The 16538-nt window shown below is 35.6% G+C and overlaps 1 protein-coding gene across 1 annotated transcript in view; it reads right to left on the bottom strand.

Moving 5' to 3' along the window:
• Positions 1-370: 370 nt before the first annotated feature.
• Positions 371-16538, bottom strand: part of LOC113233259 (fizzy-related protein homolog) — a 45842-nt gene continuing 29674 nt past the window's right edge. The window contains exons 3-9 of the mRNA XM_026468314.1: positions 8933-9166; positions 7222-7356; positions 4303-4417; positions 3303-3424; positions 2854-3022; positions 841-1014; positions 371-408 (exon numbers count right to left, since the gene is read on the bottom strand). Of these exons, the coding sequence (XP_026324099.1) occupies positions 371-408; positions 841-1014; positions 2854-3022; positions 3303-3424; positions 4303-4417; positions 7222-7356; positions 8933-9166 (987 nt within the window). The remainder of the gene's footprint in view (positions 409-840; positions 1015-2853; positions 3023-3302; positions 3425-4302; positions 4418-7221; positions 7357-8932; positions 9167-16538) is intronic.

Here is a 16538-nt window from a genome sequence, read left to right on the forward strand (position 1 = left end):
AAATGTATATCATAAGTACTTTGCAACGCCCTTACAGGGTATCGCATGTAGTTCCTAACATAGTTCTAAGATACTATAATAACACTACATGTAAAATGCAAATAAATAAATAAATAAAAGATACAGCGGTTTTCTTGTAAAATTTCCAATAAAATTGTGTGTAATATTTTTTCCAAAGTGATTTGATTCAACATTGTCAGTGTTATGCGGAATCAACGAAAGCCGTTTGAGGTTGTATCGACTCTTAAATATTTATTTTATGTCTGAGATCCTTACACTACATGGGAGATGATGATCTGAAATAGCTGAACTGATGTTTATCAAATATAAGCTACGAGCCATCGTGTTTAAATTAACCTTCATATAAAAATCACTTTGAGATTAGTCCACCAGTTTGGGAGCTAGGAGCTACGAAGACAAACACACAAATGGAGACAAAGGCTTTAAACTTATAACTCTCCTTTTTTGCGTCGGGGATTGAAAATGAACTATTTTGGTTTGGTCCACCAGCACCGATTTGTTTTTGTTTTTTAATTTAAAAATAACGGTTGTGCAGGTATATTCGTGCACCATAATAAACGCAAAATAAATAATACCATAGACAAGTTTTTTTTTAATTCTCGTAATTAGAGACATTGATGCTAGTGAGTAGTGCCTCTACCACGAGTTTACTGTGACAGTTGTCGCTAGCGAGCGGGTAAATTACTTCACAATTTTGAATGGCAAATTATACAGCGCCTCTGGCGAAGAAGAAACAACATTTTGTATATAAATAAAGATTTTACGCGGTCACTAGCGATAACTGTCAATTTAATCTCATGGTTGAGGCACAGGACTCACATTGAAACGGTTCTTTATTCTTTGTTATTAGAAACTGGTATATAAAGGTACAAAAAGTCCTTACCTGTGTCAAAGAAGGATACTTCCACACTAATATCTGATTCTGAGAGTACCCGTGTGTGGACACTAATTCGCTGGAATGCTTTGACCACGCCAGGTTGCACACTTGGGATCCTGTTTAAAAGTTATAACAGTTTACAATCTAACACTGTTACTGATTGATTTATAGATAAATACTTTATTCACTAGTATGACACAAATACAGATTGAATACAACAGGAAAAATTAAAAACATTTTTTCTCATAGCAGTGAAGTGGCACTGACTCAGCATATGCCGAAGTTCCCTAAGGCGTTGGTTTTCAGCCAGAACCAACGGGAGGTACTAAATCTAGAAGTTATTTCTATTGTGTACACCTTCATAAAGAAATTTATCCATCCTTATGTTGTTGATATACCATCTATTCGCTCTAAGCGCTTTGCTTCCTCCTTTCTGATGGGTACAGCAAAGGAATGGAATACTCTATAGCTGTGTTTCCCGAAAAGTACAATTTGGGGTTATTCAAATTCCCCTTCTTCAACAGAGCTCAAATTTTCGGTACATTTCAACAAACTCATGGTTTTGGTATTTACAGGGTAATTAAGATGGATGTCTTCAGAATATTGAAAAATGATAATTTGGAAAATTCCATCTAAATTATTAATAGGATGTTGGATTTTGGTAATGAAACTAACGTTTCTGATTCATTACAGGTCCCATTGTTGTTGTAATTTTTATATGCAGTAAAGTATATTTCATTCATTCATTCAAATTTCAGTTTCAGGATAAAATAATATTGATATCATGGGTAAGCAAATTACAGTTGATATCATCATATTGTTTAAACTCTACTGCGTGTTTGTAAGGCACATTCCTGTGAGAAGAATGAGCAAGATAGGGATTGCTCTTCGTAAATAAACATTTGTACACATCATTTGTATCATTTACAATATTTATTTCAAACATCTTCGATTAATTAAATTTTTATTGAATTGATATGCAATTATTGTAGGACTGGTAGCTGTAAAGGTACTAACTGGGTGATAAATCTGCAATAGATTTCTCATAGATGGCGCTACGACTATAAAGTCGTTGAAAGACCAAGTACAAAGACACGACGCAGGCACATAGAAAAATTCGTGAGGTCCGTTGGTTCGTTCCGTGGCTTAGTTGGTATAGCGTCTGGCACGGTATGCAAGAAGACGTCGGTTCGAATCCGACCGGATCGAAGGAATTTTTTCTGTGTTTTTTCTGAGTGTTCGATCTTTGTATTAATAATCTGTGATTAAGTCAACCTGCAATGAGTAAAACGGCTCACTACCACGGATTTTTGTCATCCTAGTACGCTGAAGCTTTTGTTTCACTATAATTTTAAAACTCGTGTGAATTTAAAAAGGCGAAATGACTCGCCGTGTCTAGACAATTTTGAAGCTGACTGTACCTTCAGAACGGCAAATGTGTATGTAACAATTGTTCCTCAGTTTTATAATAATTACAACATAAATTCAATATGCCGTAAATCAAGCTATAAAACAGTTCATGTCTTGTATCTCATTATGGGCCTAGACAATTTCGCATAGCAATACGCAATAAGGTTATTATAATGGCATTGTACAGGTTCTTTGATATTTGATTGCAAACATTTATAGGCGCAAACAGAATAGCTTTCAGTAGAAAACATTACAGCAAAATTAACATGACGTAATAATTTTCTTTTTAAAAGACAGTCACATTCTGTGAGAAATTGTTCGTCTCGTCACTTTTTATCACCAAATCAAAATAATGTCAGGCGCATTTAAATTTTTTTTTTATGTTTCATTACCATAAGTTTCATATATATATATATTCGTGAAAATACTGCTCTTTAGTAACGAGCCACAGCCCGAGTCAACTGACCTTATAAATTTCTTAGTCTTTGGTTTTAAAGAATTATTTTTTTCTTTTTAATGACACCACGTATAAAAATATAACGTACCGGTGTCGACGCACTGCATTGGTTGGCTGGTGAGTGTGTTCCAGAAGCGGATACAGCGATCGGCTGTTCCGCCGCCAGATGCCAGGAGACCATGCTGGTGAGGAGACCACGCGATGGCCTTTACGGCTGCCACATGCGAGGAGTACGTCTGCACTGGTGATGTTGAGTGCTGGAATATGAAGATACAAAAAAATATGGTATGAACAAGATACAGTCACCAGCTTATTCGATAGCACATGTGCCGTCATATCATATTGTGAACATTAGAAAAGAACGAGCATGCAATAATAATACATAAAATTATAATTCAATAATATTTTTTGCTCATAACCGCAAAAAACATCATAATTGATACCTTCCCATACCGGAATAAAAACCACGAATCTCACGCCTACGTAAATTAAAACATTTTGTAAAGCATTAGTAATAAAAATTATTTGAAAACTTACCATAGACCAAACAAAGAGTTTATTATCGTTGCCGCCCGACGCCAAAGACTGACCGTCCGGGGACCATTTCAGGCCGCACACTTCTTGTCTATGGCCTTGCAGGATTCGCGATGATTGGACCGCTATAAAGAAATTATTGTGATTAAAATTCAACCTTCGGTACAAAAGTTACTTTACATTTCGGTCTTTTCAAAAACCACACAACATAATTGTTGTCATCGAAATGTGGTTACTCTTCCACTTGAAATTATCAGTGCAATGGTGGAGTAACTCACATTCAATTTTTTTTGTCTACAATATTAATTTAAATGATACTAAAGCGCATAGTTATTTATGTTTGGATGTTATTTTCATATATCACACTCTAAGTGTATTTTTTCAGAATCGATGAAAAATGTATCACTCACTTCCCGTGGAAGATTATTAAAATTTATGTACAAATTAAAGTTTATGACACACATCTAAACAATATCCTACTTGCCAAGTATATTAAAAAAAAAAGGAAAAAGCAATTTATTTTTATTATATTTTTGAGTACGGACTGTTTTGTCCAGATTACAGACTTGTACAGACTGTTATCTCACAATAATGTAATGACGGTTGTATTCAGGTGCAGATTCAAATTTTACGTTCAGCAACAGCATAATCTTGAATTTTATATATTTTGAGTTACGTAATAATTAAATATTTTTCTACAAATATTCATATTTAGCGACCATGAGAAAATATATTCAAGTCATCATGTGCTATGTACTATTATACAGAAAAGCTCGCTATCACTTAATATCGAACTTAAAAGCTAATTTATTATAGATCTTCATCCATGGGACATAAGATCTCAAGTCCGTGTGCCTGTAGTGTTTGCCACCCGTCAATCCGGAACAAAACCCGTCAATCCGAAACTAAACAATACTATTTTGCGGTGGCATCTATACAGACAAATTCTGCATAGAGAATCGCCAACAATATCGTACTTTATACTATCATTTATTATACTCACGTGGTGTTCTAGTATCTCTTTGTCGAATATGCCTATCCCGTGAGCCGGAGCTAAGTATGTCGCCGTTCCACGCCAGAGCGCCCACACGCGCAATATGCCCTTGTAGTTTGGTTACCTGTGTTTGAAATGTTTTTTTTTTAATACTATATTAGTCTAATGTACATTCGACTTGTAGCCACGTTGAGACGACAGACGCTGGTTAGAATCCAGCCGGAACGAAGAAATTTTTCTTTGTGTTTATACGATTTTTATATCATTAATAACACCAAAGTAGTGGAGTATTTTCACAAAACCTTTTTTATAAAAATTCGTGGAATTATATCTATTTGCCAAGTTTTATTGCAATCGGTTACCGGTAAGTGCGCTAAACCGGATTCATCCCCTGGTTTGCCACCCTTAGAGGTGGAATATTGTCTTCAAATTTAAAAAGATACACTGCTGAACAACAAAAGAACCATCAAAATCGGTTCACAAAGTAATCGCGTAATTCAAAAAGTACAGTCGAATTGGCATCATCCTTGTTTTAAGTCCGTTAAAAATATGAAGGGTAATAAAACCATGATATTCAATAAAATAAATATTGCAATTAATAAAGCGACATCTCTTGTCAGCCGCTGATAGCTGTAAAGGTACCAGGCTGAGTGGAGAAAAAACCTTCATAGGTTTCTCAAAGATGGCGCTACGTCAAAAGAGCCGTTTAAATCAAAAACAGATCGGCAACAAGCACAGCGAGAAATTCGAGAGGTCTGCCGACTCGTTTCGTAGCTCAGTTGGGAGAGCGGTTAGCTCAGGTCTGGCAAACAGGTGCTAGTACAAGTCCAGCCGGATCGAAGGATTTTTTTCTTTGTATTTGTTCGATCATAACCCTGTATCAATAATAAGCCTAATTAATCAGGGTTATCATCATCATCAACCCATTTGTACGTCCCACTGCTGGGCACGACTCTCCTTTTTCAGGCGAGGGCTTAGGCCATAGTCTACCACGCTGGCCCAATGCGGATTGGGGACTTAACACGTTTTCCGAGGGTTATGACCCTTCTTCAACGTGCATGTTTTAACGCGATGTTTTCCTTCAGCGAAAAGCTCATGATATGTTTCAAATTAAATTTCGCCCGGATTCGAACCCACGACACTCTGCTCTGTGCTGAGAAACTCAGATGCGAGCCCGGATTCGAACCCACGACACTCTGGTTGAGAGACAGTAGGTCAAACCATTAGGCTACCACGGCTTCGGTCAGGGTTATAATAATAAGTAATTAATCGAATATAATTATACTAATTTAAATTAGCCTTCAAATAAAAAAAAACGGTTTAAGTTCCGTCCAGCCGTTTGAAAGCTTCGATGCCAGACAGATGCAGATGCACAGACATGTCATAGGCTTCAAACTTGTAACTTCCGTCTTTTTGCATAAGGTGTTAAAAAATATCTGATACGGTATTCCAGAAGAGTCAAAACACGAAATCGGAACGGGGAATGTGTGAACGCACGATCGCATTCTGTTTGCAAAATCCCCGTACCCAATCCACAACATCCATTTTCTCTGAAAACCGCAATTACTTCCAAATCGGTAACTTTAGGCCAGTTTTGTTTCATTTACCTCTAAATCTGACCTTCCTAGTTACGGCCCATTAACTTTGTCTAATGCTGTGATCAGACAACTGTGATTACTTCGAAACAAATCCCTCTAAATTGGACGACTCGTCGGATAATATTGCTTCCAGTGTTATTGGGGTCGTCGTGTTTAGATAATGGCGAAATAAATTGGGGAAAAACTTTTAACATTTCCCGTTCCCAAATACATTGCTTGGTGAGTTGTTGTATCAACTATCAAACAAGCCAAGGAATGTACTTCTTAAAAAACAGAAAAGAACTAATTAACTCGTGTAAATCAAATAATCAAGGCACAAATTTGCGTGAAGGTATATGTGCGCGATAAAATGATGGTGGTATCAGTATTTTGTTCTTACGTGCAATATAGAGTATTTCGCACCTTTAGTATGAAAGAAACCCAACACATAATCTCAGTACAGAGTACTTAAAAAACCGACCTCAAATGTCATTCATCCCCTAGTTTGCCACCGTTAGAGGTGGAATATTAAATGGAACCACTATTGAGGTACCCTCTTTCCAACAAAAAAGAATAATCAAAATCGGTTCACAAATGCCGTAAATGTACCGTGATAACGCTTTGGTATGTATGTACATACAAAAAGAAAATACAGTCAAATTGAGAACTTCCTCCTTTTTTGGAAATCGGCTAAAAAACTCAACTTTTTGGGAATACACAAAATAAGATTTGTGACATTTTAACATTATTTCTGACGCCGTTAAATGTGAAAAACACCCGCTCTGTATGTTTCACGCTTTGGTAGAAAGGGCGCTTGTGACAAAAACACAAAACCGAAAAAATAATGTTTAAAGAAATGAAATTAAAAAATATCCACTTTTATCTTGCGGTAACTTCATAACTTATCCACGTAGGAAAAAATAAAAATAGTGACAGATCGGTCTTTTTTTATTGATCACGGCATACATAATTTTTTTTTTTAAATGTTACATACGCCCTTTTAACTAACAGCGACAGATTTATTACTCTCGAAGTACTATAATAGGTAATGGACTTTGTTAATCCTGGCAAACAATGATAAAACATTCATAAAACTGAAGAAGTCGTTTTAACTCAATACAAAGATAAGACGCACAGAAGCCATATTTAAAAAATTCGTAAGATCTTCTGACTCAGTCTGTAGCTCAGTTGGAAGAGAGGTAGCTCATGTTAGGCATAGATACTGATTCGAGTGCGGTCAGATTGAAAGGATTTTCTGTGTGTTTTTCTTTGTTAATTTTTTAATGAAGTCATTTTCATCCTAAAGATGCGATTTGTATTGTACTAAATGGTCAACAAAAGATTGTTATACCTCTTTGTTAACAGCAACGTCCCAAACGCTAATGTGTCCTTTCTGCGTGCCGACAGCCACGAGGTGGCCGCGTTCGCTCCACGCGACGGATGTCACTGCGTTGCCTTCTGATGATAGGTCGCAGAGACGGGTCACCTGTGAGGAAAATCAACATGCGTTTAGAAAACAGTGACAAGATGTCTACAGACTTGTTCGATTTTATGACAATCGACAACGTGTGATCAAATAAAACAAGTAAATGTGTAAGAAGAGAAACAAATATGTTTATTGTCGATCAACACGTGTGATCAGATAAAATCGAGCTTATATGTAAGAAACAATCGATCGATAACGTATTATTTGTACATCGACACGTACTATCAGACCAAATCAAGTAAATGTGTAGGCAACAGACGATCGGAACCGCACTTTTTGTCGATCTACACCGTGGAATTAAATTAGATATAGGTGCCTGCAAATTTGTTCGATTTAGCGACACCAATAAACGTCAAAAATCGAGCAAATCTGTAAGCAACTATTTCTGTTATCAACAAACACACCATATCGAGCCACAATAACGATCGTATTACAAATACGAGCATATTTATACTAGTTTTACTAAAATAAAAATGTTATTTACTTTGACTTATATCTGGTTTACAAACGTCTAGTTTTGACACATATTTTTTATATAAAGTAGGAGGCAAACGAGCAGACCAGCTACTTGTTGGGAGTTGGTCATCGTCAGTGATGGATGTTTGCAAAACAGAGGAGAGCATAATTTACAATTTTTTTTTTACATTTCAAAACACGTGTGACGATTTTACTCAAAATGAGTAGATTTTAGTTAAAAAGTAAAGGGGTATGCGTAGTACGTGATAGTGTCTGTCATCATGGTGAGTAATCACGTGAATATGGCGTCATTGGTGACGAACGATACTGCGTTATATGCGGGTAATGTAAAAAAGACAAAGCGTCTTTATAATTTAACCATTGCTAATGTTAAAATTTCATTCTTTTCTATTTGATACTATCAACTCAATTGCAAGGCTGATCAGATTTTTTAGGTATTATTTTCTTACAATACTTTTAGATAATGACATTTTGTTTACGTTTAAAAGTTTTTTGTAGTTTTTATGACAAGTGTCTATATGATGTAAACATTAGTATTGTTTTGTAGATATTATTGTGTATCCGTCACGTATTGCACAACAATTCATGTCATATATACGAGTTTTTTTCTCTACCTCATTACAGTGGCAAATTTTATTATTTAAATATTCTAGAATACTATCATTAAGTTATCTAATATTCGAGTGTAAAATACTATTTAATATTTCACGATAATGTACTGGAATACTTAAATAATAAAAATTGCCATCAAAATTAGGTAGAGAAAACTAAGCTAAAAATTACCCATATCATTATGGTTCAATATATGAATACCATAGGACTAATTATATACACTGTTCTTAGACATTGGTTGTACATCTATACGACTGTTTTTTACCTGAATAAATAAATAAAAATATTAATCTAAAAACACCCTTAGAACGTAAATACGAAGTTAGTACGTAAAGTAATCCAATATGAGACTCACTGTTGGTGCAAAATCCTGCCTAGGTATAGATTTAGAAGTAAGATCAAAATAGCTTTAGAGCCTTCTACACCGAAAGTTTCGCCGAAAGTTTACAATGAATTAATTAAATGGAATCTTACTTAGTCTTCTTACCTGACTAGTGCAAGCACTCCAGAGGTAAACGCAGCTTCCCAAACCGACACTGAGGACGTTCTGTGCAGACCAGTCAACAAGGTTCAGGTAGAAGTCGTCCTGCAACTCCGGGGCGTCCAGAACCTTGAATGGGATCCGCGAGATCTTGCGGGTCGCTTTGCGAGGCGAGCGAAGGAGCTTCTGAGATTTTGCTGAGACTGGAGAAAGACTGTAGGGAGATGGGTCAATATTTTCCTGGAACAACAAGAAAATAATGTTCAGTATCAAAAAATTTAGAAAATGTACTCAGTACAATAAGACAGTGAGTAACATAATACGTGTATTCAATAAATAAAAAGTAAAATGTACATTTAGGTAAATAATTTACCATAGCAAATAAAATTCATTATATTTATAAATTGGACACAAAAATATGAATAATTTGTTTTATGTGAAACTAACTTTAGTGAGTGCGTACTGTCCTTACTAATAAATTAAAAAGCAAATCAGCCAATACTATTGGCCGTATCGTTCACTCTCGTAACAAAGTTCAATGTCCTTTAAACATTATGGCGAAAACGCAATCTTCTCTATTCACAGCAAACATGCCAGACGCACTACACAGCCAGTGAAGGCGCAGTGTAACACCAACCCATTATTTTATTATAATATTGCACTCTGAGTCTGTCAAAAGCTTGCTAAGTATACTGATACCACAGTTGGATAGTGTAGAACGATAGTAAGTACCGAAGATTTATTTTTACGTAGTCTGAATATTGTGCAAATTGGCGAGCCAACATATTACTTTTCATGGCTATGGTACATATATTTGTCAGCAAATAATATAATTAAGAGTCTATACTACCTCAAATAGCTTTAGTAAAATTGAGGATACACTGATTACTATACGGTGTACGAAAACAAGATTTTCACGATAGAAAAAAAAAACCACAAAATTACCGCGGAATTGTGAAATGGCTTTAAATTCATTTGTAAAAAACAAATTCTGAAATAAAGCCAGGCTCCCTGCCGCTTGTCCTGAGCAAAAAGAACCGTAGTAATACGCGAAAAAATTCAATCCGAGCTGAGGTAGTATAGACTCTTAAGGGTGCCGTCAAATTAGACCCTTATAGATGCGTTGCAGTGGCGCAAATGACGCGCGGCAGCCGCGTGTTACGTCTTACTTCACTAAGGCGCGTAAACGTATATTGATATGAAATCGACGCAGTCGCCAGTTGCAGCAGTTGGACACTGTCGCCGGTTGCCGCAATCGCAATTTGTATGAAAATATAATATTCGCTTGTAATTGCCGGTTGCTTGTATCCAACACAAGACACGCGTTGTTACTGCGACAGTGGCGCTGCAGCTGTCCTTCCAGATACTGTATGAAAATTAATAGTGAGGTAACAGAGACACGCCACTGCAGCACTCCTATAAGATTCTAATTTGAAGGCGCCTTGTGATAATCGCTCTACGTTACCGACATAAATATAAACAGTCGCCGACAAATTGTCCCCCATGTGGGAGCATTAAGTTGTCGTTCATTCACATTGCTACTACCCTGCTCCATAATGCCTTGTTTCCAAATGAAACATTGAATAATGTACTTTAACAATAACTCCGTACAGTGAGTACACTTTGTAAAATATGTAGAAAAAACAAAACACGGTGCGCTGTCACCGCGCTGCCCGCATGTACCGCTACACTTTGTATTTTAAAGAACAAGAGAGAGAGCTTACTTTTGAATGCTTCCTTTTAAAACAAGGCGTAGCCAACTAGCGTGTGTTAGAAAGGAAATAAGTAAAAATCTACTTCCACAGTTAAAAGTGCTTTGATGACAAAACCATAATATTCAAAAGTAGAGAATAAGGTCGTCGACGTTGCTTAGCTCTAAGTAATTACATGAAGTTTATAGGCGTCCCTGAACATCAAACTTTAATATTAATAAAAAAGTAGACATCGCTTCGACATCGAGTAAATTTCAAATGTAATGATATCTAACTTCATCGACGGTAGCCAATAAATAGTCGCGGCAAAAACCATTGTACCATGACGGACTCATTACAGATAGTACAATCAACTCAAGATTCCAATTTAGTAACAATGGATATTTAATTAAAATATTTTCGTCATTAATATCTTATGGGATTTCTTTCTTGTTGATTTTCGTTGCGTTACGAATCATGAACAAAATCGGTCGGTAATATATAAAGCATGTTTAATTCTATTGAATTTCACGATGTTTTACCACCTTTTTGAGTGTGAAGGTTCGTAAATCTCTAAGAGCGGTTACACCCGGCGAATTGTAGCAGCGCGTTTGCAGTGATTTTAAACGCGAAACGTGATACACGTTTTTAATATTAAGTTTTTAAAATTTTAACTAACTGTAAGGTAATTATTTATTAAGTCCACAGTTCTCAAACAGCACATTGCATATATAGTACTGAAAACACTAACAAAAGACGGAAAGATATTGTCTGCCCCAAAATTGTATCATCAAAACATGTGTTTATTTCAAGATTTTTCGTGTTTCTTGGTCCAATTTTGTAGAATAAATTAAATGCCAAACTGGCCATATATCATTTTTGTTACATAAAGGTTAAGAAAATTCTCCAAGAATTCCTTCAAAATATGTCCTACGATGATACAGAGAATTTATTAACTATCCCAAAATAAATATTGTCTAATTTAAGCGTAATAGGTTATGATTTGCATTACATTGTTTAATTATTATAATTGTTCTGTTTATGTTTCAATAATTTTTTTGTTTATAATTTAATCATCATATATTCATAGTATAATTAGTATTTTTTACCTGAAATACAGGATTCTCCTAGTTCAGGTATATGTGTTATATTTTACATTTATTCGCATAATTAGTCTTTAGTTATTCATTTGTACAATACGTTATTCAAATAAACAATTTTATTATTACTATTATTGTTTTAAATTAATTAATTAACTTATTTATTTATTTGTGTCACTTTTTAAATTTACTATTAACAAAACAATAAGCATAAACCTATACAGATTTTTCGTACATGCGACTGCATCTTGCAGTCCTTGCAGTCGCACATTTGTATCGATGAAGTCGCGCGTTTGCATCGATGCAATCGCGCGTTTCACTAACGCTTTCGTCGACTTGCTGACTCAACCTGTAGCTCTGTTGGTAGAGCGACGCTACGTATAGCGTGGCCGCAGGTACTGGTCCTGTCAAGTCGAAGGAATTATTCTTTTTTGTTCGATTCTTGTATTAAGAATTCCTTTTTTTACTTTCTTTTTTCGCTGCCGCAATGTGGCACACGTTTTCCAAGTGTAATGAACCGTCTTCATAAAATGTTTTCCTTTACCGCAAGAGATACTGCCAATAAACATTGTACGTAACTTAGAAAGTTACAGACGCTATAAAATTATATATAAAAATTTTAATAAGTAATAATATATATATATATACATATAAAAAGTGTAATAAAAAATTGCCCACATTTGTCAGTAAAGGTAAATTCATAGTACAGTGTTAAAATTACAAATATACATACGCTCATTAGACAAAACATTCTTATTAAAAATATAAAAAACAAACAAATGTACGAAACAGGCAATTATGATGGCGCAAAAACTATTGACAAATTGAATCTACTAATTTCGACGTCATATGCTGGCGGAAGACAATAATATGTGGCTACGTATATCAAGGACTTGGTCTACGTCTTTCTAAGCTCTTTTATTTACTTCATAGGTTTTTTCATTATTAACCTGTTATACGTGCCACTACCGGGCATTGGTCTCTTCTAAAGAGAGTGTGTAGACCATAAACGCTTTCAAGGGTCATTGACCGTCTTCGTCATGCAGTCATGTTTCTTCAGGATTATTTGTCGCAGCAAAGCTCCTTGTGAAAAAGTATGTCTAGGGAAGAACTGCCACTTCACAATTTCTGCCACCAAGCAGTGATACCAACATTGCCTACTGCGATCCGGTTTTGAAAGGTAAGTAAGAGGTGTTAAGTCAAATCTTTATGCCAAAAGAACATAGTAAAAACGTAAGGATTGCATTTCTGTTCCGTATGGAAATTTTTCTCCTTATTGTATCAATGGCATACACTATATTATTTTGGCCCAGAACTCGGCTACTCCGATCGCGTCGCTAGTAGCCACCGTTATATCCTCAAATGTGCAGGTGGTAGGGCACGCAGAGCACGATACGAAATGGACCATGAGACCGGACCGTTAGAATTGTACCACTAACAATCCTGATTGGAACTATCCGAAAATCCCCACTGAACAAATTGTCCTTTCTCCGATTAACTTGAGTCACAAGCCTATTTAAAGACTCCCAGATCGACCAAGGTAAATTCGCGTCCAGGAGGAAGACTCCCACAAGACGGAAACTAAACATTTATGATTTATGTTTAAATACTTAGTCAGACTTGTCAAAGATAGCTAATTTTTTACACGTCTAATACGTATAGTCTGTTTCAAAAATTTCCTCTCACATACATACACTTCTTCTCATGTTAATGGGGGATTGTAGACAAAAAACCAAGTGTCAGTCAGAGCACGATAGTCGCATAAATAAAGTGCAAAACATGTATAAATCAAACGAGACGAACCGTGGAAGTAGACGCCGAGACTTATCTCCAGATATCGATATAAATAAACCTACGGCACCTACTCTGTAAAAGTATTTTACGTAGTGCTTTGAGAATTAATAATGTTTAAAGATATGGGAAAAAGTAACGGATCTGCAATATCACATTATTATTCAAATTCAGTGCGTTACAGCAAAACGAGCAAAACAGATATAACGAAATTTGGCAATCACTGCGAACCAACCAAGTCTCCTGAAGCGGAACCAAAAAGTCCTTGAAAGTTCGAGCACCTGTGTCTTTTGTGCGAAACGCGTGGAAAAAACACTGAAAAAACATAGCAATAAACAGCGTCTGCGTTTTATTAGCGATGCGATTTGTCAGCGACTTTTATACACAACATTTTCAATTAATCATCATCAGAATAGTTTATAACACAAGGATCTGATTGGTGTTATTGGCAACAGAACAGCACCTGTTAATGAATGTAGAGCGTCCATAGCACGATCGCACGATTGAAGATGGAATAATAGCTAAATCACTGAAAAAAAAAATGCAACTTGTTTCCCTATAGAGATTACAGCAACAATTTTAAGTAAAGAATTTAATTATGTTGTGATTGATTCTGTCAAGAAGCTAGTTGACTTGATTAAAATCTATTTTTTTCTGTGATGGTTTTAATAAACAACGTCTCGGTTTTGTCGAATAAGCATAAGTTCAAGTTTGACTTGAAATAAAACAATTATGCATAAAGACATAAAACGTGCACTTAGCTGTTTATTATCGTCAAATATGACACCGAGTTGACAATTTTAATGGGAGCTTTTGTACAAAAGCCGCGACTGTTGCAAAAAGCACACTTCGCGTGAACTCACAGCAGTATTCCGTACATGAACCCGCTTTATAGCAATTCCTATGTAATCTAGATGTAGAACATACGCATTAGTAAACCATTCAGCATTTAACGTGGGCCGCCATTACCAAATATGATTTTTGGTCAGTAAAATAATCATCCTTTTTTGTTGCAGCATAGAATTCGTCCGCGTGGGTGAAATATATTGGTAGTTTCGCGGACAAAAACCAAACCATATTTAAGGAAATAACAAAAGACGAGTCGAGTTTGGAAAGATTTTGGTATAATTCAACTTGAAACAGAATTGGGTTGTGACGCCTACGTCAAGCGAAGACATAAGAAAGGATACAAGAGGATATAAACTTGAATGTTTTAAGTTAACTGCAATCACAATAAATATTGCTGATAAAGGAGAGATTTACACGTAATATACAGAGATATACATTACACTACATATTTACAGTGTGTTGCATTTCTTTACGCCCTTCAATCAATGATATACAGTGTCGTTGTAGAATACGGTAACCAAGTAACCAAGATACTTATATGAATGAATGAATCAGAATAGTAACGGCAGCTGAAATAAGATTGAAAGTGCATAAGCAACCTGCACGGTTATTAATTCACAACTGCCACTTAAGGAGATATTGACTTAGCAGAGACGCCCCGCCCCTAGTGGCCGATGACACAGTGGCCTTGGTCTTGGTCGAAAACGAATGCATATTGTTACATTACGTAAGCCGAATATTGCCTGCAGCTCTGCAACTGGTTTTGGATACCACGCGGACAGCTGATATGCGAAAGGATAACAAGGATGCCTTTGGCGACTTATTTACGATTACAACAGGTTTGTAAATTTTACTTTCAAGACATTAACTTTTTTAGTACCGACTAAACCAACAAACGAAATTTTAGGTAGTTTTGTATGCAGAATTGATGTCTCAGCGGGACGTTATTCTGATTAAATCAGTGTGGTCGTTAAAATATCAGAAGTGAGATGACCGGCTTATATTACACTGCCAAATATAACCAAGTACAAAAAAACAGATAATAGATGATACCCATGCAATGTATAAAATAAGACTTCATTAAGCGCAATCCATAAGTAGTCCATGACTAATCCAGTAGATATTAAAAATAAATTATGTTATCGAGCAATTTTGTTTCACTAATGCTATTTTGATTATGCGAATTATTTTTTACGCAATCCAATGAATAGACAAATCTTGGTCGAAAATTTTGCACATCAACGTGTCATTCACTTTTTGGTAATGAACGCTACACGTTTACTAAAATTGCTTAAGTGCCGCAATCTTTCTTTACAGAATTTTCGTGTTCACTTAAGATTAAACAAAAAGTACCAAATCTTTTAAGCAATTTACGAGTGGCAAAAGAGGCAATTCTCAAGTTAATTATATATTATATATATGTTAGCTAATTATGTTTTTCAATGGGGAAGTCAAACATAGCGTGATAGAGCGAGTCGCAGCAGTTGAGAGTACATAGAGTTCAAGCAAATTGGACACTTCCTTTAGTCACAATTGGTCTATTCAAAAAGAATAGACAAAAAGCTGTACACAATGTAACGGACGGTCCACGTACGGTGAGGTCTGGAATGGAAACTATAAAAGAGACCAATTGTACCACAATCGAAATAATTGAAAAAAAGCTGCGGATGAATTAAACAACAAAGACAGATAAATGGCTACAGACAAAGACGGTTGCAAGTATTGACCATAGATATACAAAAAAAGGAGTATTGACACATAAAAAAAACAAGAAAAGTGGAAGAAAATTTTCAATCGGACCGAAACCACAGTGATGTAAGACGAATGAGCAATCAAATTCGAAGTTTGTTAACCTCGCACGGCAGACGCATAAAAAGCTAGAAATTTTGTAGAGACTAAATCTGAGATTGGAGATTGATTGGTGTAATAGAATCGTAGATTTTGTGACCTGCTAGTGTCGGTAAGCGAATCACGTTCACACTGCAATAATAGATAAGCCAATGCAGTAGTCTCCGTACTGTGTTATTCAAATGCCATTACTTGCCTTGCATATAAATTTCCAAATCACGGAACTCGTGTTTGTTTTAATTTCACCATAGTTTTTTTAGTAACACTCCCAAAAATTTAAGAATTAAACTCAAAAAAAGAAAATTTACGTGATATTGAAAATTTTGCAATGTT

Source organism: Hyposmocoma kahamanoa, unplaced genomic scaffold (genome assembly GCF_003589595.1).
Source record: "Hyposmocoma kahamanoa isolate Upper Pololo Valley unplaced genomic scaffold, ASM358959v1 78, whole genome shotgun sequence".
In the NCBI taxonomy this organism is placed as follows: Eukaryota; Metazoa; Arthropoda; class Insecta; order Lepidoptera; family Cosmopterigidae; genus Hyposmocoma; species Hyposmocoma kahamanoa.